This window comes from Phoenix dactylifera, chromosome 3 (genome assembly GCF_009389715.1).
Source record: "Phoenix dactylifera cultivar Barhee BC4 chromosome 3, palm_55x_up_171113_PBpolish2nd_filt_p, whole genome shotgun sequence".
In the NCBI taxonomy this organism is placed as follows: Eukaryota; Viridiplantae; Streptophyta; class Magnoliopsida; order Arecales; family Arecaceae; genus Phoenix; species Phoenix dactylifera.
Genome location: NC_052394.1, coordinates 4,712,695 through 4,731,982, shown reverse-complemented (window position 1 = coordinate 4,731,982; position 19,288 = coordinate 4,712,695). Strand labels below are relative to the sequence as shown.

The 19,288-nt window shown below is 39.7% G+C and overlaps 1 protein-coding gene and 1 long non-coding RNA gene across 2 annotated transcripts; one reads left to right on the top strand and one right to left on the bottom strand.

The window, feature by feature from the left end:
• Positions 1-1,664: 1,664 nt before the first annotated feature.
• LOC103702108 lies at positions 1,665-2,639 on the top strand. The gene has a single exon (XM_026802624.2). The coding sequence runs from the start codon at positions 1,838-1,840 to the stop codon at positions 2,453-2,455; it is 618 nt and encodes a 205-aa protein (XP_026658425.1). The 5' UTR covers positions 1,665-1,837; the 3' UTR covers positions 2,456-2,639.
• Positions 2,640-5,889: 3,250 nt separating this feature from the next.
• Positions 5,890-15,277, bottom strand: LOC103702107. Its single transcript, XR_603256.3, has 3 exons — positions 14,995-15,277; positions 6,322-9,855; positions 5,890-6,192 (listed from the first exon to the last, which is right to left on the bottom strand). It is a non-coding gene; the product is annotated as an uncharacterized LOC103702107 (long non-coding RNA).
• Positions 15,278-19,288: the final 4,011 nt, after the last annotated feature.

Genomic DNA, 19,288 nt, shown 5'->3' with positions numbered 1-19,288 from the left:
AGACCATTTGAACCGTATTGAGGTCAAGATGAGGTCGGGCTCCGGCCTACGCATCCAGCGTTATGGAAAAATTTTCCACCCTCCGACCTCACCATTGATGAGGTCAAGTGAGGTCACGCTCCGACCCGCGCGTCCAGCGCTACAGAGGGATCTCTCGCCCTCCAACCTCACCATTAATGAGGTCAAGGAAGGTCGGCCTCTGGCCCGCACGTCCAGCGGAATCTGCCGCCCTCCGACCTCGTCCCCACCGGTCTCAGACAGCGGAGGCGACTGCTCCTCCTCAGAGATATTGTCCGCTTTGAAGGAGGTTTCATAGTTTCTTCCCGACGCACGGTTTTGCCCCATAAAAGACGTCTCTGAAGAGAAAGTGGTTGCCCTATATCATTTAAGAAACATGCTTCTCCGCTATCTAGTCGATATGGGATTAAGTCCGAGCTCTAAGCATTTGGGCCAACAATCTTTCCTCAACTTCTCTCCACCTACAGCTTGTGTTTATCACTCCACATCCCAGCGAGTGCGATGCCAACCCTTAAAACACCTTGAAGGCTCCTTCCATAATGATAAGAGCAACAACCAAATCAATCACAGCGACCCCCTTTCTCCATCCCCCCGTCCCATTAGGGCTCGTTTGGTTCGCGGAAAGTATTTTTCCTCATAGGAATATGATTCCTGGGAATCAGATTCCTAGAAAGAGGATACCTAGGAAAGTACTTTTGGCATGTTTGGTTAACCATGGGAAAGTGACAAATTTCCAAAGTGCTTATGTTTGGTTGACCATCCACTTTCCTAGGAAAGTTATGTATAATTCCTATTATGCCCTTAATAAAAATTAGGTTTTTAATGCCTCTTTAATGCTTCTTTAATGCTGAAGGGTCTTTTGGGGAAAAAATAAAAAAGGAGTGATTCCCACCTCATGGGAAAGTAACTTTCCCATGTTTCTCATGGGAAAGACTTTCCCATGAAATGTGGGAATCATATTCCCATGGGAATACAACTTTCCCATCTCTCTCCTTTGAAAACTCCAACCAAACAAGAGGCATTTCATTACTTTCCCGTTGACCACACTTTCCCCCCTCCTTTTCCTGCGAACCAAACGAGCCCTTAATTCCATCCAATACCACCCTCTAAAATTCCACATCCATCCCCCGGCCTGCTGGGCCCACCACCTAGACGGCTCGACACCTTTGATAATCCGGACCCGCCATCCGGTGAACAGGGATTGTATCTTTAATGTAAAAAAAGAATTTATTTTTCTTCGTATGACTCCATCATTGGATCGTACCTATGCATAATATAACCTAATGACCAATGTTGCAAAATAAGATCAATCATCCTCTCTCTCACATGAAAGACACAACCCGTACCCCGACTCGATCTTCTTAACCTCAGCCATGCATCATATTGCATGATGTTGATAGGCTTGAATTTAGTTCGTGAGTCAATTACCATCCTAACTAAACCAAGGATAGGCTCCAGCACAGCTCATTAAGAAATCTTTGCCCCTTTGCTCACGTCATTATCTTATAAGGTTGGGATAAAATTTTAACCCAGGGGTGCGTCTTTTCACCATTCGTAAAGTCAGAAGCCAATCCTTCGATCGTGTGCTGAGTCCATAACTGTATTTCACGGCTAAGGGTCCATGACCTTTCTTTATAGCTTATTAATTCCAGAAACACAAACCAAAAGCCCTGTAACAAATCCAGCTAGCATTCATTTGCCTGATGTGCTAGCTCCCTCCAAGGCTTCAAGTCCACACCTCCTCCTGCTCCTGCTCCCCCTCCTCCTCCTCCTCCTCCTCCTCCTCTCCTCTCTCTCTCTCTCTCTTTCTGAGACAAAGATGCTCTCCAAAAGCTCAGATATCGCGCAGGAGTCCCTTCAAATAAGGCAGGATGACAAGTTCTACACCAGGCTCCTCTCCAAGGAGAGCTCTCCGGCTAACTCTTCCCTCAGGGTCTACTATGGGGTGGCCACTGGGTCTGTGCCTTTCTTGTGGGAGTCACGACCTGGGACACCAAAGAACACCATCCCCACCACCGCCCTCCCTCCCCTCACCCCTCCACCATCATACTACTCCAGCCCCAAGATCAAGAGCTCCAAGAAGTCCTCCAAGTCCAACCTCATTCATACCATCCTCCCCAGGCTCACTCTGAGCAAGACCCATGCACCGCCTTCGCCGTCTGTCTCGCTGTCATCCTCGTCGGTGTCATCCTCCTCCTCCTTGTTCTCTCCAGTAGGCTCCACAGGGACTCACCAGCGTCGGCGGTCCTCAAGCACGAGGTTTTCCTTCTCCTCCCAGGGCGATGACGAGGAGTCCGACGATGGGTCCCCAACCTCCACTTTGTGCTTCAGGATGCGGCATGGGGGCAAGCTCAGGGGGTGCCACTCAGTCGCCAACATGAAAAAAGCATTGCTGTCCATCGTCGGTCATGGATCCAGCCAAGGTACACCCGCCTAGAGGCCTAAATCAATACTTTGAGGTCTGGTTGGAAGTGTAACATTTGTGGTAGTGTTTCTCATCTACCAAAGAAGAGCAAAAACGAAAATTGAGAATGTAATAGCTAGATATCAAATCTTGTCTATGCTAAGAATAACGTGGCTCAGTTTGTATCAGCATAGCTCATGCTCTCCCTTCCTTATTCTTTCTTCTTCTTGATCTTCTTGCTTCTTTTTTCATTTTAATATTTTTTTTTATCATTTATAAGTCGAGATGCTGAAAATAGAGTTTTGTTTGATGGTTGTGCAAAGATGGTTCCTTGTGTGACGTGACATGGGTAGCATGAGAAGAAAGCAGAGATAGTTGTGTCCTACCCCCTTGTCAGTGATAAGCACTGAGTTGTGTTAGTGTAACCAACTATTAATAGAGTTATTATATACCATTCTCGAAGCCCGTTATAGCTAGGCTTTTATATACGTCCTGTACGTACTATTGCAAATAAAAATTCAGTTGCAATTCGATATACAGAGACCTTCTTCGATCTTCTCCTCTTGTTTTAACAAGGTATCAGAGTTGAGCTTGGATCTGTTGGTGGATTGATGTGGGATGTGGTAAGTGTTCTTATTATTATTGTTCAGTTCACATATATTATTATTGGGCTTGTGCATAAGCTGGCTCATATATCAACATCAAGTGAGGAAAGATGGGTTTCAGCTTCCTTCTCAGCAGTTGATTTGATTTGAAGGGCATTGGAATCTCTCTCTCGTGAGGAAGGAGAATAGGGAGCAGGGCTAGAAAAAGAAAGAGAGCTGTCTTGCAGTAATTAAGTTACAATGAATCGAGGACTAACTCATTTAATGAGGCTGACCTCCTCCTGTTTCATTTTTTTAAGTGTAAATTGATGGGTTATTCTGTTCAGTAAAAAGTGACTAAATTTCTATCAAGAAGAAAAGAGGCTCACTTTTTTTTTCTTTTCTTTATCCTGACCAAAAATCCGCAGGATTTCTACTACACAATAAACAAAGTGAAACACTTTCGATGGCATCCTTGCCGAATTTGGCAATATTAAAAGAAGGATAATTTGATAAGAGTATAGGTTTAATTAGAGCGAGAAGGGTATAATTTTCTTTCTTCTAAATGAAGATTGAATTTTTTTCGACTTAACTTATATAATTTTAGTATAGGCAGAAATTTGGTTAGCATTAGTACATTCAAATTCATGCACTATTTTGTGTGAAGTGATATTTAGCTCTCTAGTAAATGATTTTTCGTATTTTGCGAATCGAAAAAGTTGGATGACTTGTTTGGAGGGGTTGGGTAAAGGGATTCACAATTGTGTAAAATTTGTGCTCTTTCTGTATTGCTAAGTAAGAACTCCGGCGATTTTTTTTTTTTTTTTTTTGAGAAAAAGGGAGGCCCTGCCACCCAAATTTATTAATGATAATTATTTACAAGAGCAGAGAAAAGTAAGTTGGGAATGATGTACAATGAGGGTAGTCAGCTTCAGAAGGTGTTTATCTCAGGAGTTGGATTTCTGTAGCAAAATTGAAAGGTGACAGAATTAAAAGGCTTTTTCTGTAGTACAGTATATAGCACGTCCAATAAATTATTTTGTCTTGTTTGTTGGTAATCCTTATCAAATGAAATGGGTATATTGAAGAAGATAACAGAAGGGTGCTAAATAGTCAGATGGTATGTTTTTTGGTGGCGAATCAAAAGACTTGTCAGTGCTTCTTCCTTTGAAAGACGGCAGGAGAGTTTCGTGGGAGCTTTACCTTCGGTTTGTGGTCCATCAGTACATCAACAGTAAATTTTTTATTAAAAAAAATCGAAGGAAGCAACGTCTTCTAGAAAGGAACATATACTCTTGAAAGATGTTAACTGCATCTCTCTAATTAGTGGACTGTTTCATTGTTCATGAAAGCTTGATACAATCTAAGTGCAAGTAAGACCTTCAGAAATTAACCGTAAACACACTCAAATTCACTCAGTTGAAGTGGAACTTTCCACCATCTTCTTTTCCTCTCAACTAGAAGAAAGAATCAACCAGGAAATGTCACTTCATTTTAGTGAACTTTCTTATTAGCACTGCCTAAAATCTCACACATTGCATGGACACTATCTTTCTCTCCCAGAAAAGTCATCAAGAAATCTCTTATAGACCTCTAAGCTGTCTTGGGTTCAAGTCATAAATTAACTTGAAATCATTCATGCAGCAGTTCTTTTAAGCTTCACCCAGGGATCCTGTGGATATTAAATAGGCAAAAAAGAATCATCAAATTCGACAAGCTTGGGGTTAAGGTTCATTGATTGGGGCAGCCTGGATCAGAGGGCCAACCCACCGACTTCTTTGGCAGACATGGAGCTACTGAAGGGAGTTGGTAGGAAGGCTACCCACCATTTAATTCACCACCATATATCTTAAAGACCAGATGGCTAGCAAAAAGGGTTAAAAAAAAAGACGACCTGACCAATTAGTTAGAGAGGACCTGTAGCCACTGCAATCAGACAAACTTAATTAATATTTAGGACAAATATAAAGATACAAGATAGATATTAGAAAGAGAAATGCAAATGATTCAATCTTCTTCCTAATTGATGATGCTAGCAAGCCCACATGGAAGGCCAACATCAGCCACAATATGTATACTGTTTTGAAATCCAACCAAGAGAAATAATCTCAGTTCTGCAGCAGATAGGGTGTCATGTGTCATCTGAAGGGAAGTGATCAGAACAACAAGGATACTTTTTTTTTTAAAAAAAAGCCCTGTAGTATTGTAGTTGGCCGTTGGGTAGACTATACATGTTGGTGTAGCTCTATCATCAATTGGTATATTAAATGTAGGCCCACAGGTTAACTAGGGGTGTAAGTGGTGTATTGATCGATGTAGGTCCAAGAGAGGGAGTATTTTTATCCTTCCATTGATGGTGATTTTGGATCCCATCAAGTATAAGTTTTGGACAGTATCATCTGAAGGACACAAGTTCGATTTAGTATGATTTCAGGGCAGATATCTGGTGGAAGGCATAATCTCTCCTTTTTGAAAATTTCTCTCTTCTATTTAGTTAATTTTCAAGATTCCCCATCTAATGATCTAAATCATAAAAATGATACTGTGACACGGTTTATTCTCCAGCTAGGACCACAGGATCGCGGTCACGAGCAAATGTTTTAAGGTTGAAAAGCCAATTAAAATAATTAAAATCTTTGCCACAGGTATCAGATCGGAGATAAAGGTTGAAATCTAGGATCAACTCAGCTTAGATAATGGTGTAGAAAGCAGACTCAGCAGGAACAACATGTATGAGAATACATAAGCACCCAGGAGAAAAAAAAAAAAAAAACAGACTCACAAATATGGGGATGATTCTATGTTTACATATAGAAGCAATCATAATCCAAACTATACAAAGTAGAAATGATTTGATATGATATTCTCAAAACTGAAAGGTATCTCACTGTGACATTCGAACAGCACAAGGATCTAGAGCACAATGCCAGGTAGCTTTTCCAAGGGCTTACTCAAGGTGAAATTTTAAGATTATAGTTAAATTCCAACAGTATTCTTGTGTAGAAATTCTTGCAATGGACGGTATAATACACTCACCTATGTACTTACCTTGCTATGCCTCCTTTTAGGTATGATTTATTAAATAATCATCTCCTGCTTCAATTGTCACATTCTATAAGGAAGGCAGCTCACAAATGTGTATCACATGTACCTATAATTTCCCACTTAATCATGCAACTACTATCCCTGAAATAAAACAATAAACATAAAAGTGTCACTGAAATACTTGCACCACCCTATGTCATCTCATACTTCAACATAGACATGTGATCTACATTCAGTATTTGATAATAAGCCCAAATAAACCACACTTACCAAAGGGTACACATTCCCAAGACACCAAATTGCCTTGATCCTTTTTATCTTTATGGCTGCAGATGTGGACAACTTTCGACACCTGGAAAGAGATATCCCCTATTTTTGATACTAGAATTGTCCGCCGACCAAGATAAGCTTTAGCATGGAGGATTTGTTTGGGAGCACCCTCCTTGCTTTTAGCTTTACACATAGCATTGGTTACAGTGAAGTGTAACAAGTTGAAAAAGTTTGAAATAATTAAATTTAGTCACAATAATGACATAACTTCCACACAAAAAATGAGTAAATTTAAGTAAAATGAGAGAAAATTTATTGTATGAAACAATATTTGTAAGAAATGCCTTTTTTGATTTTTCTGCCCCATATGCTGACTCATCCTTCGCTTCTAGGTTGCTACGTCATTTTCATGATCTAATATTTACCCAAACAAACTCCTAAGCTGACCAACAAGGTTGAAATCTTGAGCATGTTTCTATGATACATTCATGAGGCTTTCCAGTTTCTAAGATTCCTGGAGCATACATTTCCATTTTTCTTTCACTTTCTTCTTCTTCTTCTTCTTTGTTTAAGTGGGCTACAGAGTGGGTGACCAGAAGAAAAATACGCCAATTGGGTAATCTTCCCCACTTTTGACTCTAAGAAGCTCCCCCTGGGTAATCATGGTTTGTTTCTTTGTTGAAGGACCACCACAATGTCCTATTCGTTTCGCTCTGATCTTTGTTTTTGGGGGGGTGCTCCATCTTTGCTGTCGGTGGTTACATCCTATGTTTCTTCTCTATTTCTATCTCATTGTTCAACTCAGTTTATGTCACAAATACTGCATCTAATATTTGATGTCCCTATGCCATTAGGCATTAGCTTTGAGGAGCTGGCTTAAGTCTAGTCTTGTCCGTTGGCATCAACATTCCAACCTTGGAAGTTAATACTTGACGATATCTCGGACATTCACCTCTCCACTTGGCAATGACGTCCTGAGGGAACTTCACCGTGATAATTGCATTACATCTAATGCCTATTCCCTTTATTTTTTTTCATATCATCTAAATGTTTGAGATTCCAATAATCATATCAGTTATTCCTGATATGCTATAAATTTATTAATCAGATTTTCTTCTTGGGAGCAAATTGAGTGTTGTTTCTTGGTGAAACTAGCAACCATCTAGTTCTTTGATTGAAATTACCGCACACAAAAATGGAATATGGATAGTTTTGCCTATGGAATAGTCATTCCACAATTTATCCTGCATTTATTTGGCTACAGTTTCTGGAATAACTCTATGTTGAGAGTGTTTTTGTCATAAAAGAAGTCATAAATGAGGGCTTTATACTAGGAATAACTTATGACAACATGGAATAGTTATGCTCAGCACAAACAACTACAACCGGGATAACTATTTTTTGCTTATGCCTGCCTTCTAAAAGCTGTTTGGCAGGCAGAAAGGCGTAGAACTTGAACCAAACATGGCCGTAGGGTTTTGCTGCAGACAACCTGGATATAGCTCAAGCCTATCCAGGAAATGTAGAATTTGGTCATTTAATCATGTTATTTATTTTCATCTCCCAGGGAACCCACTCTTTGAGTTTTTTCCTAGAATAAAATGAATACTTCCACGACTTCTACCTCTTTTATAGTTACCTAGGGAAAGCAGAATTTTGTCCACCAGAATTATTCTCCTTTACAAGAGTCGGTAAAGAGTGATCATTTCTTTCTTTCTTTGCTTTCAAAGTATATCCTCTAAAAAAGTGAATCAACTAATAAATTTCACAAATTTACCAGATAACTTGTCCAACAGAATGAAAGCAGAAAAGACATGTAATTTTAACCATGACAAAAATATGTAGAAAATCTGGGAATTTTGAGTTTTCAGAAGATATATATGCATTTCACTTTGAGCGATGATATAAAGTCTGTACATAAATAAGCAAAAGCAGCAAAGACTTGAAAGAAACAATTTTGTAAACTTATCAACCAAAAGGAACAACTTGGATTAATCACATTTAGCACATATACCCATGAACGTCCATTAACATTCTAGAATTGTAAACATGCTGAGATTATATTAACACTGATAAGCTAGTGACTGGCATAAATCAAGCGCTGCCAGACTTCATGCACAGCTTTACAAGGAAGCATGAGATGATCTAGCTTAGCAGCATGTCTGAACCTTGCTAAGGTACCAAGCAAAAGCTGTCATCTGCTAATTAATAAACAAACATACTATAATTCTTAAACAATTTCAATAATACAGTATATTTACAAAAAATTAGTTCACCAGCTGGAACTCCCCCGACATGATAAATTGATAATGACCTAATTTGTTTTAAAATATCTATATAACTGATTATCCTAAAGCTGGCCCCAAATAGTTTGGAAAATGCTTGATGATTATGGTGTGTGCAATTGATTGTCCAAGAATCAATTAGAATTCCAGAAGATATTAAAAAAAAAATCAACTCAGCAAGTACATGCTCAGATCACTGAACACTGCCCATGCTCTTCCACATCCATACAAAACTGGGTGAGGAACTGGGGAGCTTCTCGTAGCAGCATACTCAAGGCCAAGGAGCCCTATAAGCATGTCACAGCAACACCCATGTGCTCAAATGCCTATGCCACCTTGGTGTGGACAATCAAATTACCAGCTCGGGTGACTCTGTTTTGGTAGAAGGTGACCTGGTCTCGCTTGCATACTGTCTCACTCTTATCATTCGAGGCATGAACATCTGTGATCTTTCTGAGGAGCAGGATGCTGGTGGGGTTTGACTTCGATAATAAAGAAGCCTTCAGCTCCCTTCACGGAACAGATCTAGCTCCGCTTTCAAATGTCATGCTGCCAATAAGGATCTGTGTTATTGGGTACATCCTTTGGCTAGCATGCAATGAGCATATCTTCAATGGATCACACCGCTTCCCTCCACTCCAATAGGCTGAGTTTCAATGCAGCAAGCCCTCCTTGATCTCCATGGAGTATGAGAATACCAAGGCAATCTGCAGCTCTCTATTACCTCCTTATTGAACAGGGTATGTCTTGGGAGTCCCCACCCCCTGGCACTCTCAAGGTCAATTTCAACAGGTCCATCAAGGAGGGAGGTAGACCCCCTGTGGTGCTGGATACATTATCCACGATCACATGGGAGCCACTGTAGCAGCCGGTGGCATCTTCCAACAGAACAGAAATGTAGCCATAATGGAACTGTGTGTTGCATGGGAAGGTGTCTACTGCACAGTCAATTCACATATGGCTTGAGGGCCAGTCTACCTCTACTATTCAATGGAGCAACCACTTGCCATCTCCAACATCTACAAATCATCCCTTGTTGCTGGATATTTTGCTCATCACTCAGGACCTCGAATCATTCCACATCTCACACACCTACCGCATGGGCAATCGAACGGCTGATTGGACTGCTAACTATGTAGCTGATCATGGTAACTTTTCTTTCTCTTGTACAAAGCTTCCTCTAGCTCTTTGGAAACTAGCTCTAACTGATGCTCTGGGATGTATTTTCACAAGGACCATGTAAGTTTTCCTGGAAAGAAAAAAGGTGAGGAAAATAATCCAGGTTGATGGCTGCTTGAGGAAAAGGGCAAAACTACGATGATCATAACCAAATTAACTTAATCCTATCAATCAGGATTGAACTTCTACATCCTTATTCAACATTGCAGAGAGGATCCAGAATTAGTGCAAGTAATGGTCTAAACAAAATAGCATAGCACCAAAAGAATTGTATCCTTAATTGCTATCTACAAGACCAGCTTCCCTTCTGATGATAATCGTCTACGTTTGACTGCAGGCTCAGAACAAACATTCTCAATGTCAAAGTATGACAAGATTTATATTGATTAATTTACATGGATTTCAGATTAGGGAAACCATAAAAGCGTAGTTGTCCATCACTAGACCTGGCTGATACGTGAAACCTGATCTCGCCCTGAGTTTCATAAAGATGGTGTAATTTTTTATTACAAATATCATATATATCAAAACAAATTCAAAGGAAACTTCTAGTTAGCATTACTTGAAACATACCCTAGTAATCCAAATGGGAATGCAACTGGATAAATGCAGGATCATGGATGCAATAATGTGCACATTAATATTTATATGAACGTTTACCGGATACACAACTTTCTACAAGTTCAGTTTTGACTAAAAATAGTTTTAATAACTGATGTTAAGCTATAGCCGGTTTGCTTCATGCTAAATACAAATTCCTTCAAGCCAAAACTCCAGCATTTAGCCAAATGCGTGTGATGATGAGCCACCCTTGCCACTCATGTACGACTTTATCACATCTAGATCTCCCATCTAAGCGAAATAGTTCAAAGAATAAAGACATATAATGTCACTTGGATCCTCTATCATATGTGATAACTACATGTACCGGAATGAATCAGTATCAGAGACAACTAATATTTATGAAGGAAAACATGAATAAATTCAAAAAATATTAATTGAACTTGATATCAATATTGGTGGCATGTGGTGACCCAAATGGGATCACCAAGGTGATCTTGAATCATTAAAGATCCTTATCCTAGAGTAATTTGACCCCCGCTAATATAAGATCACCGCATTTGGTATGCTACGTTCCAGTGATTAAATATTTTCAGATATCCATGAGTAACCTATTTAGTATTTTATAGAAATTCAAGATCACTGACCGTATCATACCAAAACTATCCCTAATATATTCCATAAAAAATATATTTATTAATCATATAAACTAAATTATAATAAAATATTAATATATTTAATATATTTTATAGATATATATTATTAATCCTATAAAGATATATTAATTGTTATAATAGAATTAATATTTTATTTATACTTAAATATATTATTTTAATACTAATATTTATTTTGATTAGGAATATAAGCAAGATAGAAGTCATATATTACATAATTTTACAATATAAATATAAAGTGCAATAATATATTTCAACTATAATTTAAGATTATCATCAAATAATAATATGACAATAATATAATTAATAACATATTATAATATAATATATATCATAAATTTAAGATATAATATCAATATAACATAACATATTGATATAATATATTAATGGTATATTGATATACAAATTTTTCTTGCTAGATTGAGGCCCATTTTTGTCTTCAAATTTCAGCTCAAGATCACTGCTATGAGGTAATCTTGGATACCTGAGCATCCCATTAGTGGGTTGGGTAGTAATTTGAGGAGCGAGGATGATTTAGGATCACTGTCACGTAGGATCATCGTGGTGCAACCAAACGTGGTAATCTCATCATCTCCACCCACATCACCCTTAACATTAGGATGGTCACCCCATACCAAATGCCTCCTAAATCCCTAGCTATAAGATACAAATGCATCACTATTTGCCACTTTCTTCAGATGAAACAAGCATGCATGCATGCATGCATAAAGACATAATTATGCATACAAATGTTTGAAAACATGAGTAGAATAACACTCCAAATAGAGTTAGCACTTGATATCTCTTTTTCATGCTTGGTCAAGGCAGAATAACTGAAAGTTAGTGCTTTTAGTAGCATTTTGAATCTGGATTAAAAGGAGATTAACTTACCTCATTTCTTACTTTTTTGGCAAACAATCAGAACGAAAGGAAGGGAGAAAACCTCTAAATATCCAACAAACTTACAAAGAACATGCTTAGTCCAGGCAGAAGAACTGAAAGTTAGCACTATTAGTAGCATCTTGAAACTTGATGACTCTTTTCCTACTTTTTTTGGGCAAACAATCACAATGAAAGGAACAGAGGAGAAGAAGAAGAAAGGAAGGGAGAATGCCTCTAAATATCCAACAAACTTAAAAAGAGCATGCTTGGTCAAGGAAGGACACCTGAAATTTAGCACTGTTAGTAGCATCTTGAATCTTGATTAAATCGAGATTAGCTGTCTCTTTTCCTACTTTTTGGCAAAAAATCACAATCAAATTGGGGGGAAGAGGGGGGGGGGGGGGGGGGGGGGGGGGGGGGGGGGGGGGGGTGGAAGGGGTTAGATCAGGTATTAGACGGAAGTATTGCAGTAAGACCAACATAATGGAAAAGTACCTCATTTTAACTAATGCTGTCCTAGGGAAAAAATTTGGAAATGGACAAGATGATTTATCAGTTTTGACCATCTTGGTTGAGACAGATAATGCACTATGGGGAATAAGGTCATGCCTAATTGTTGCGTGAGGCTCCGGCCAAAGCGTCCGTCCCCGCAACAGATTGGCGCTAGAGGAAGGGACGCGCCCCTTGCTGCAGACTACCCCCTAGGACTGGGAGGCGCCACAGGAACCTTCCCGCTAGGGGGGCTATGTTGGGGGGGGGGGGGGTGCACCCGAATTTAGTCCCACATCGGCTAGTAGCGGAAAGGTTCTGTGCCTTAAATGGGGGGTGGAAATCTTTTCCTCTCGAGGGCCCTTTTGTGGGACAAAACCGTGAGGGCACCAGTCTCCCCCCGTCTGCGCTGGACGCGCGGGCCGGAGCGCCCAAAGCGGACAATACCTCGGGAGGAACGCAGTCCTCTTTCTCTGCTAGCTTAATGTGGGCTAACTGTTGCGTGAGGCTCCGGCCAAAGCGTCCGTTAGCCCACATTAAGCTAGCAGAGAAAGAGGACTGCGTTCCTCCCGAGGTATTGTCCGCTTTGGGCGCTCCGGCCCGCGCGTCCAGCGCAGACGGGGGGAGACTGGTGCCCTCACGGTTTTGTCCCACAAAAGGGCCCTCGAGAGGAAAGGATTTCCACCCCCCATTTAAGGCACAGAACCTTTCCGCTACTAGCCGATGTGGGACTAAATTCGGGTGCACCCCCCCCACAACATAGCCCCCCTAGCGGGAAGGTTCCTGTGGCGCCTCCCAGTCCTAGGGGGTAGTCTGCAGCAAGGGGCGCGTCCCTTCCTCTAGCGCCAATCTGTTGCGGGGACGGACGCTTTGGCCGGAGCCTCACGCAACAGTTAGCCCACATTAAGCTAGCAGAGAAAGAGGACTGCGTTCCTCCCGAGGTATTGTCCGCTTTGGGCGCTCCGGCCCGCGCGTCCAGCGCAGACGGGGGGAGACTGGTGCCCTCACGGTTTTGTCCCACAAAAGGGCCCTCGAGAGGAAAGGATTTCCACCCCCCATTTAAGGCACAGAACCTTTCCGCTACTAGCCGATGTGGGACTAAATTCGGGTGCACCCCCCCCCCCCCCCCCCCCCCCCCACAACACTAATGATGTCCATGACCTCGAACAACAAAACCAATGGATTCCAGATTCTAGACAATAAGCAATCAGTTATGATGAAGAAATATGATCAGTACATGATTTAACAAGGTGACTGTTTATGAGGCAACCATAGTTATGCACTTATCTGTGGAGAGGCTTTGAGACAATTACAATGAAGTTGCTGTTATTGTTGTTTTCCTTCTTGTTCATTCTCTTCTTCTTCTACCTTTTTAAGTGATAGCATAAAAATGATTATACATGTGTTCCAATGCTCATAAGGACCTTATCCTTACAATATGTCTGATATTTGGAAGGGAAGATCAATGTCTAAGGTAGAACTAAATGATGGGGTCTCTAACATAGAAGAACTAAAAGGAATGTATTGAAATTTTTCTGAAAACCATGTCCATTTTTAATCCTGAAGGTAAAATTTTATAAGACTGTAACTAGAATATGATCAAGAGAGTGTTGGCAGGGGGAGCGTGGATTTAATGCAGTTCTTTTGAGACAAGCCCAAGCTCGTTAGAGACCTTATTAATATGATAAAGCAATAGATTACCATGAATTCATTCTATTACCTCACCAACCTTCCTCTCAAAAAGGTAAAGACCAAACCAAATCAGAGACTACATTAGAAACAAACACTTGATACACTAAAACAACCTACTTTATCATATAAAACTGAACTCATCCACTGCTGTCGTTTTTGCTCCAATATCAAAAATTTTCGATAAGTTAAAGACAAAACCAGAAAAACCCAACATAGAGTAACAAGAGCCAAAAAGAGGCTCCTAGAACACTACCAGCTTAATAAAATCTCATGACTACTTCACCAACTAGCCACACACCATTGGAAAGAACAAATTGGCGCAAAAAACGGAAGGGGAGAGAGAGAGAGAGAGGCCAACCTATGGCAAAATAGCAGATAATTATGGCACAATTCACCCTTCTAACCATCTCAGAGAACATGGACATGTAGCTGCCACTACCCCTTTCTCCCTAGATCCCAGAAGAAGAAGTAAAAGAAGGAGAAGAAGAAGAGGAAGGAGTAGAAGAAGAAGAAGCGACCACCAAAGACTAGAATCGAGGGAAAAATCGAAAAGAAAGAACATAATCTTCCCCATTCACTCAAAGTTCCAGGAAAAAACACAGCATACACAGATATTCACCCAAAAACTAAAATTTAAATTCCTTCAAGCTTAAAACGAGAATAAGTGATTATGTTACTATGTTTTCAAGTACAAAATATTGCATGGCCACAGAAACCTTGGAATAAGAACAAAAAACCAAGTTTTTTCCCAAAATCCCAATTCCAATCATCAGTTGCCATGGAACAAACAATAGAAAAGTAAAGATCCAGATCATAGCAACAGATATGGTAAAGATAAAGAACCGAATCTTTGCATGATTGACTGCTTCACAGCTCCCGAATAGATCAGATTCTTTGCATGACTGACGTACCAGGTGCAGAGTTCGTGGCACCAGAGCCGATAGGCCGCCGGCGGGGAGGCGCCCTACCACAGCCGGCTCCGTCACCGATCATCAGTTGCGAACCATTCGGATCCACGAAGGAGGCCCCCATTTCCTCCTTCCGCGCTATTCTATGGGGAACGGCAATTAGGGTTTAAGAGCTCGGCGACGGACCACGGGATCGAGTCCACGGAGTGGCGTGAAGGGCTGAAATAATAAATAAATAGTTCAGGAATTTGGATGTCAGGGGGTTATTATGAAAAATCCCTTGTTGGTGTGTTCGCAGAAACCCCGCAACATGTTCAAGATTAACATTCCAAATATTACTTATAACTACCAGACTAAGTTGTAATTACCAGAAAATGTTTTATATTAAGTTTCCAGTAAATCCGGCACACACAGCCGGAACTAGTTCCAATGATAACATTACCGTTGCAACTTTCTTGTAAACCCCCATAGTAAGTAATTATTATAGATTAACACCTAATAAAAGTCAAGATTTTACTTTTTGTATAAAAAGAATATGTAATTTTTTTTAAAAAATAAAATGTAAGGTTTCGTGCTTATTATCCCCTTTCCAGCTTCATCAAATCCTGTATTAAATATCACCTATTGGTATATGAATAAACATACACATCATACAAATATTGTGTAGTGCACTTAAATGCATTGGTTTGAAAATCAGAATCTTATAATATCTATAATTAGACTATTTCAAAAATGCTTTGCAGTCAATGAACAAAGTTTCCTTCAAGGTCTTTTATCTTTTTTACGAAAAAAGAAGGCCCTTTAATCTTCTTAGTGACGACCAGCTTAAATAGAAGAAACGTATATCATAGAGTTATGCTTTATAACAAACTTATTTTCAAAAATTGTAGCTGATAGTTTTTTTTTTTTTTTTTTTGGAGGGGGGGGGGGGGGGGGGGGGGGACTAAGATAATTTTTAATTTTTAATTTTTTATATAATATTGATATAAAATGAATGAGACACCTAAATAAACCATGAAATTCAAATTATCGAATACAACTTAGAAATTATATAACTGTAGGAACTAAGATGAGAATAAAGATTGAAACCAAATGAAGGACCTCAAATAGAGATGGATGAGGCGGCAAGAAGCATGCGTATTATATTTTTTTTTAGTTTGTGCAGATCCATTATATGCTTTGTCCTTATTGCCAATGTTAATTTTTTCATCAAATGATGAGTTCAAAACCATCCATGTACTCTTCCGCTCAAATTAGTGTTGTAGCATCACATACATCAATTATACTATAGCATAAATAAATATAATAAAAATACAGTCATAAATATGTTATTGGTTGATGACTCCAAATGCTTGATCACTTTGATGGCATTATAATCATTTCTTTCTTCGAACATGTTGCATGTAGCCGTATAATTTTGTTGTAACCTGATGTCAAACATGGGATAAACATGATGCTTTCATGAAGCACATGATCATGAATAGCATGTAGCGACGTGACTTGTCCATTTAAATTTAAGTAGCATTTAACATATGCGTCTAGCATAAAAATGGGTCTAATTAAATTAAATAGATTAAGCAGAACTTAAACAAATTAAATAATTTTTAAATAAATTAAGCAGATTCTAAATAGGTTAAATAGGCCGAGATACAATATAGTCTTATTATTAACTGGGTCAAACTGGTAAAGACTCTAATCATGAACGTACCTTGCTCATTTAATAAATATTTTGATCCAATCAATTTGTTTTTTACGAGTTGAATCCAGATTGGATTAGAGTTAGGTCATAAATTATTGCGCTTACGGTTGTAATTTTGTAAAATATTTTTATAACATGATGACTGCGAATAAATACATGTGGCTGGTGCTTGCACGACAGTCCAAGTGGAAGAGCTAGCTCTTTTAAATGAAATTTCTGATGGATGGAAAAATCCAACCAAGAATCATAAACGACTCATTCCCTACTCCAAATAAACTTTTGAAGGGAAAGGTTGCTCAACTCCCCTCCTCACCCAGCATCTTTTCAAGTCTTTAATTAATACCATTAACTGGAAGCATATATAGTACACAAATGAATTCTAGGAGCGGTTGAAGCTCTAAACTCACCATAATGGTTATAAATTTAAAGTGAAAGAAACTCATCAAGCGGGCACAGGGTTGAGCAGTGGACCTTCATCAATCAATATACCACTCAAAAAAACAGTATACATGGTCCACCCAAGGACCGACTAAAATATTGCATATCTGCCTGGGCAGGTCTTTAACATGCGCGGTAAATGCTTCAGGCCAGTTCGATTATTTCGGAGGGCGATTCAGTCACGGTTATCGGATGGATTCAAAGGAAACTGAGGGGTGAGAGCATGGACCACTCTCCTGATCTGGGATATAGGAATGATGATGAGGGATGGGGTGGCCTTCCAGGCTAAGCATGTATTCAGAGAAGCTAACGGAGTGGCCGATTGGGTGGCTGCCTACGCGGCCCACCACTCAGGGTACACCCTTTGGTCAGAGGAGGAGGAGCTGCTACAGGGACTCCGCGAGCTTATATTTTTTGATTTTATTGGGTGTATTCGTACACGCATTGTATAAAGAACCCGCCAAAGTAAATAAAAAATAAAAATACTACATACCTTTTATCAAAAACTATAGACTCCATCAAAGCTTTTTGACCATCCAAGGACCTAACATATGTGAAACTTGAATTATTTTACACATCAAGTAATCCCTCATCTGATCATGATCTATGCATTGTTTCTCTTTGTTCTTCTTGCAGCCTTCTTAGGAGGGGAGGTGGAGTCCCCATTCATTGCTTTACACCCCTTATCCTAGATGAATGTCTGTTGGGTGCTTGAAGTTGAAAACAGCCCATGGGCTCCTTGGGCTGAAGGCCAGGGCTTGCATCCACATGAAGGAAGGATTGCATGGTTCTACAGTTTAGGGTTTTGTGATGGGGGTGGCTGCTAGGGTTCTACGTGGAGATGGCCTCAAGAGTATCGGTTGGGTTGGGGAAACGAGGTGAGATTTAAGAGCTTAAATTGGGTCCGAGCGCTTTTGTAGGCATAGAATGCGGGTCAAACAAGAATAGCCGTGCCATTTTCTTACAAGATACGCATCAATAGCTATTTTTTAAACAAAAGAAACCACCCCCTGCGACCAAGTTAGGCTCATCTTGCTTTGCCATCACTTTCTTCGTATTATTATATATTTATCACCCACCTTGTAAGACGATGGAAACGAAGTGTACAATAAACTCCTTGGCAAGCCCAACGAGAACCTCGGCTCAGCTCAGCTTAGCTCAGCTTGGACGAGAACCATTTCTCAAGTCCATGCGTGGTTCTTGTGAGGATAATATAATTGGAAGTAGGCATCGGAAATGCTCTGCCTTGCAAGATACTTTACAATATACAGTACGATAATATTATCTGAGAACTTGTTAAATTATCAAACCAGTGTGCTTAGAATCTCAGTTCAAACCTGCTGGTCTCTTTTAGGAACATACCACCTAACTAAAATCTAATTCAAACTTCAGACCCTGACCGTAATTAAAATCCTATACGTAAGCGATCTATTTCATGCCGGACCAACTTCAAACCTATATATGTGCCTAGTGTTGGGGTAGGTTGTTTAATGCCATAGAGGACCTTGTTGTGGCCTCCGTTTCAACACCATGGGCACTACTCTCAAGGAAAAAAAACAGCAAGACCGGATTAAGCAACTGGAGTTAAGATCTTCTTAGAGTTAAAAGAGAAACAAAAATATACTGTTCGAGTAATTTATGTTTGGTAGCTAGACTGAATACCTGTTTTCGTGCGGAAAGAAAAGAACAATGTCTATTGATGGACTGAAGAAAAGCTGCAATTTTTGTCCTTGCATTGGAGATTTGATGGATGGATACGAATTCTGACATCAGCTCTAAGAGGCAGAAATGCTGTTAGAAGATACACAGCATGGAGCATATCTAGTGGCCAGTCAATTGAGAAGTAAAGCCATGATTCTTAATTTCTAACATTAACAGTTCACAGCTCTAAATGTTACAATCACTATCAGTGACAGCACACTTAGAAACAGCCGACTCAACTGCCTAAAAAGTGTAACCATGAACTTGGTTCCATTGATGCATATGTAAATGCCTTTCTTTTTGATGGAAAGGTCTGCATGCATTATATTGACTATGTTTACTAGATGTCAGATGATTTTAGCATTTCATAGGTAGATCAAAATTATCTTTGCTATTCATATCTGTTACTGATAAAGTTGGTTTATTTATCCAAAGTAAAAAGCTGATTTAAGTATCATG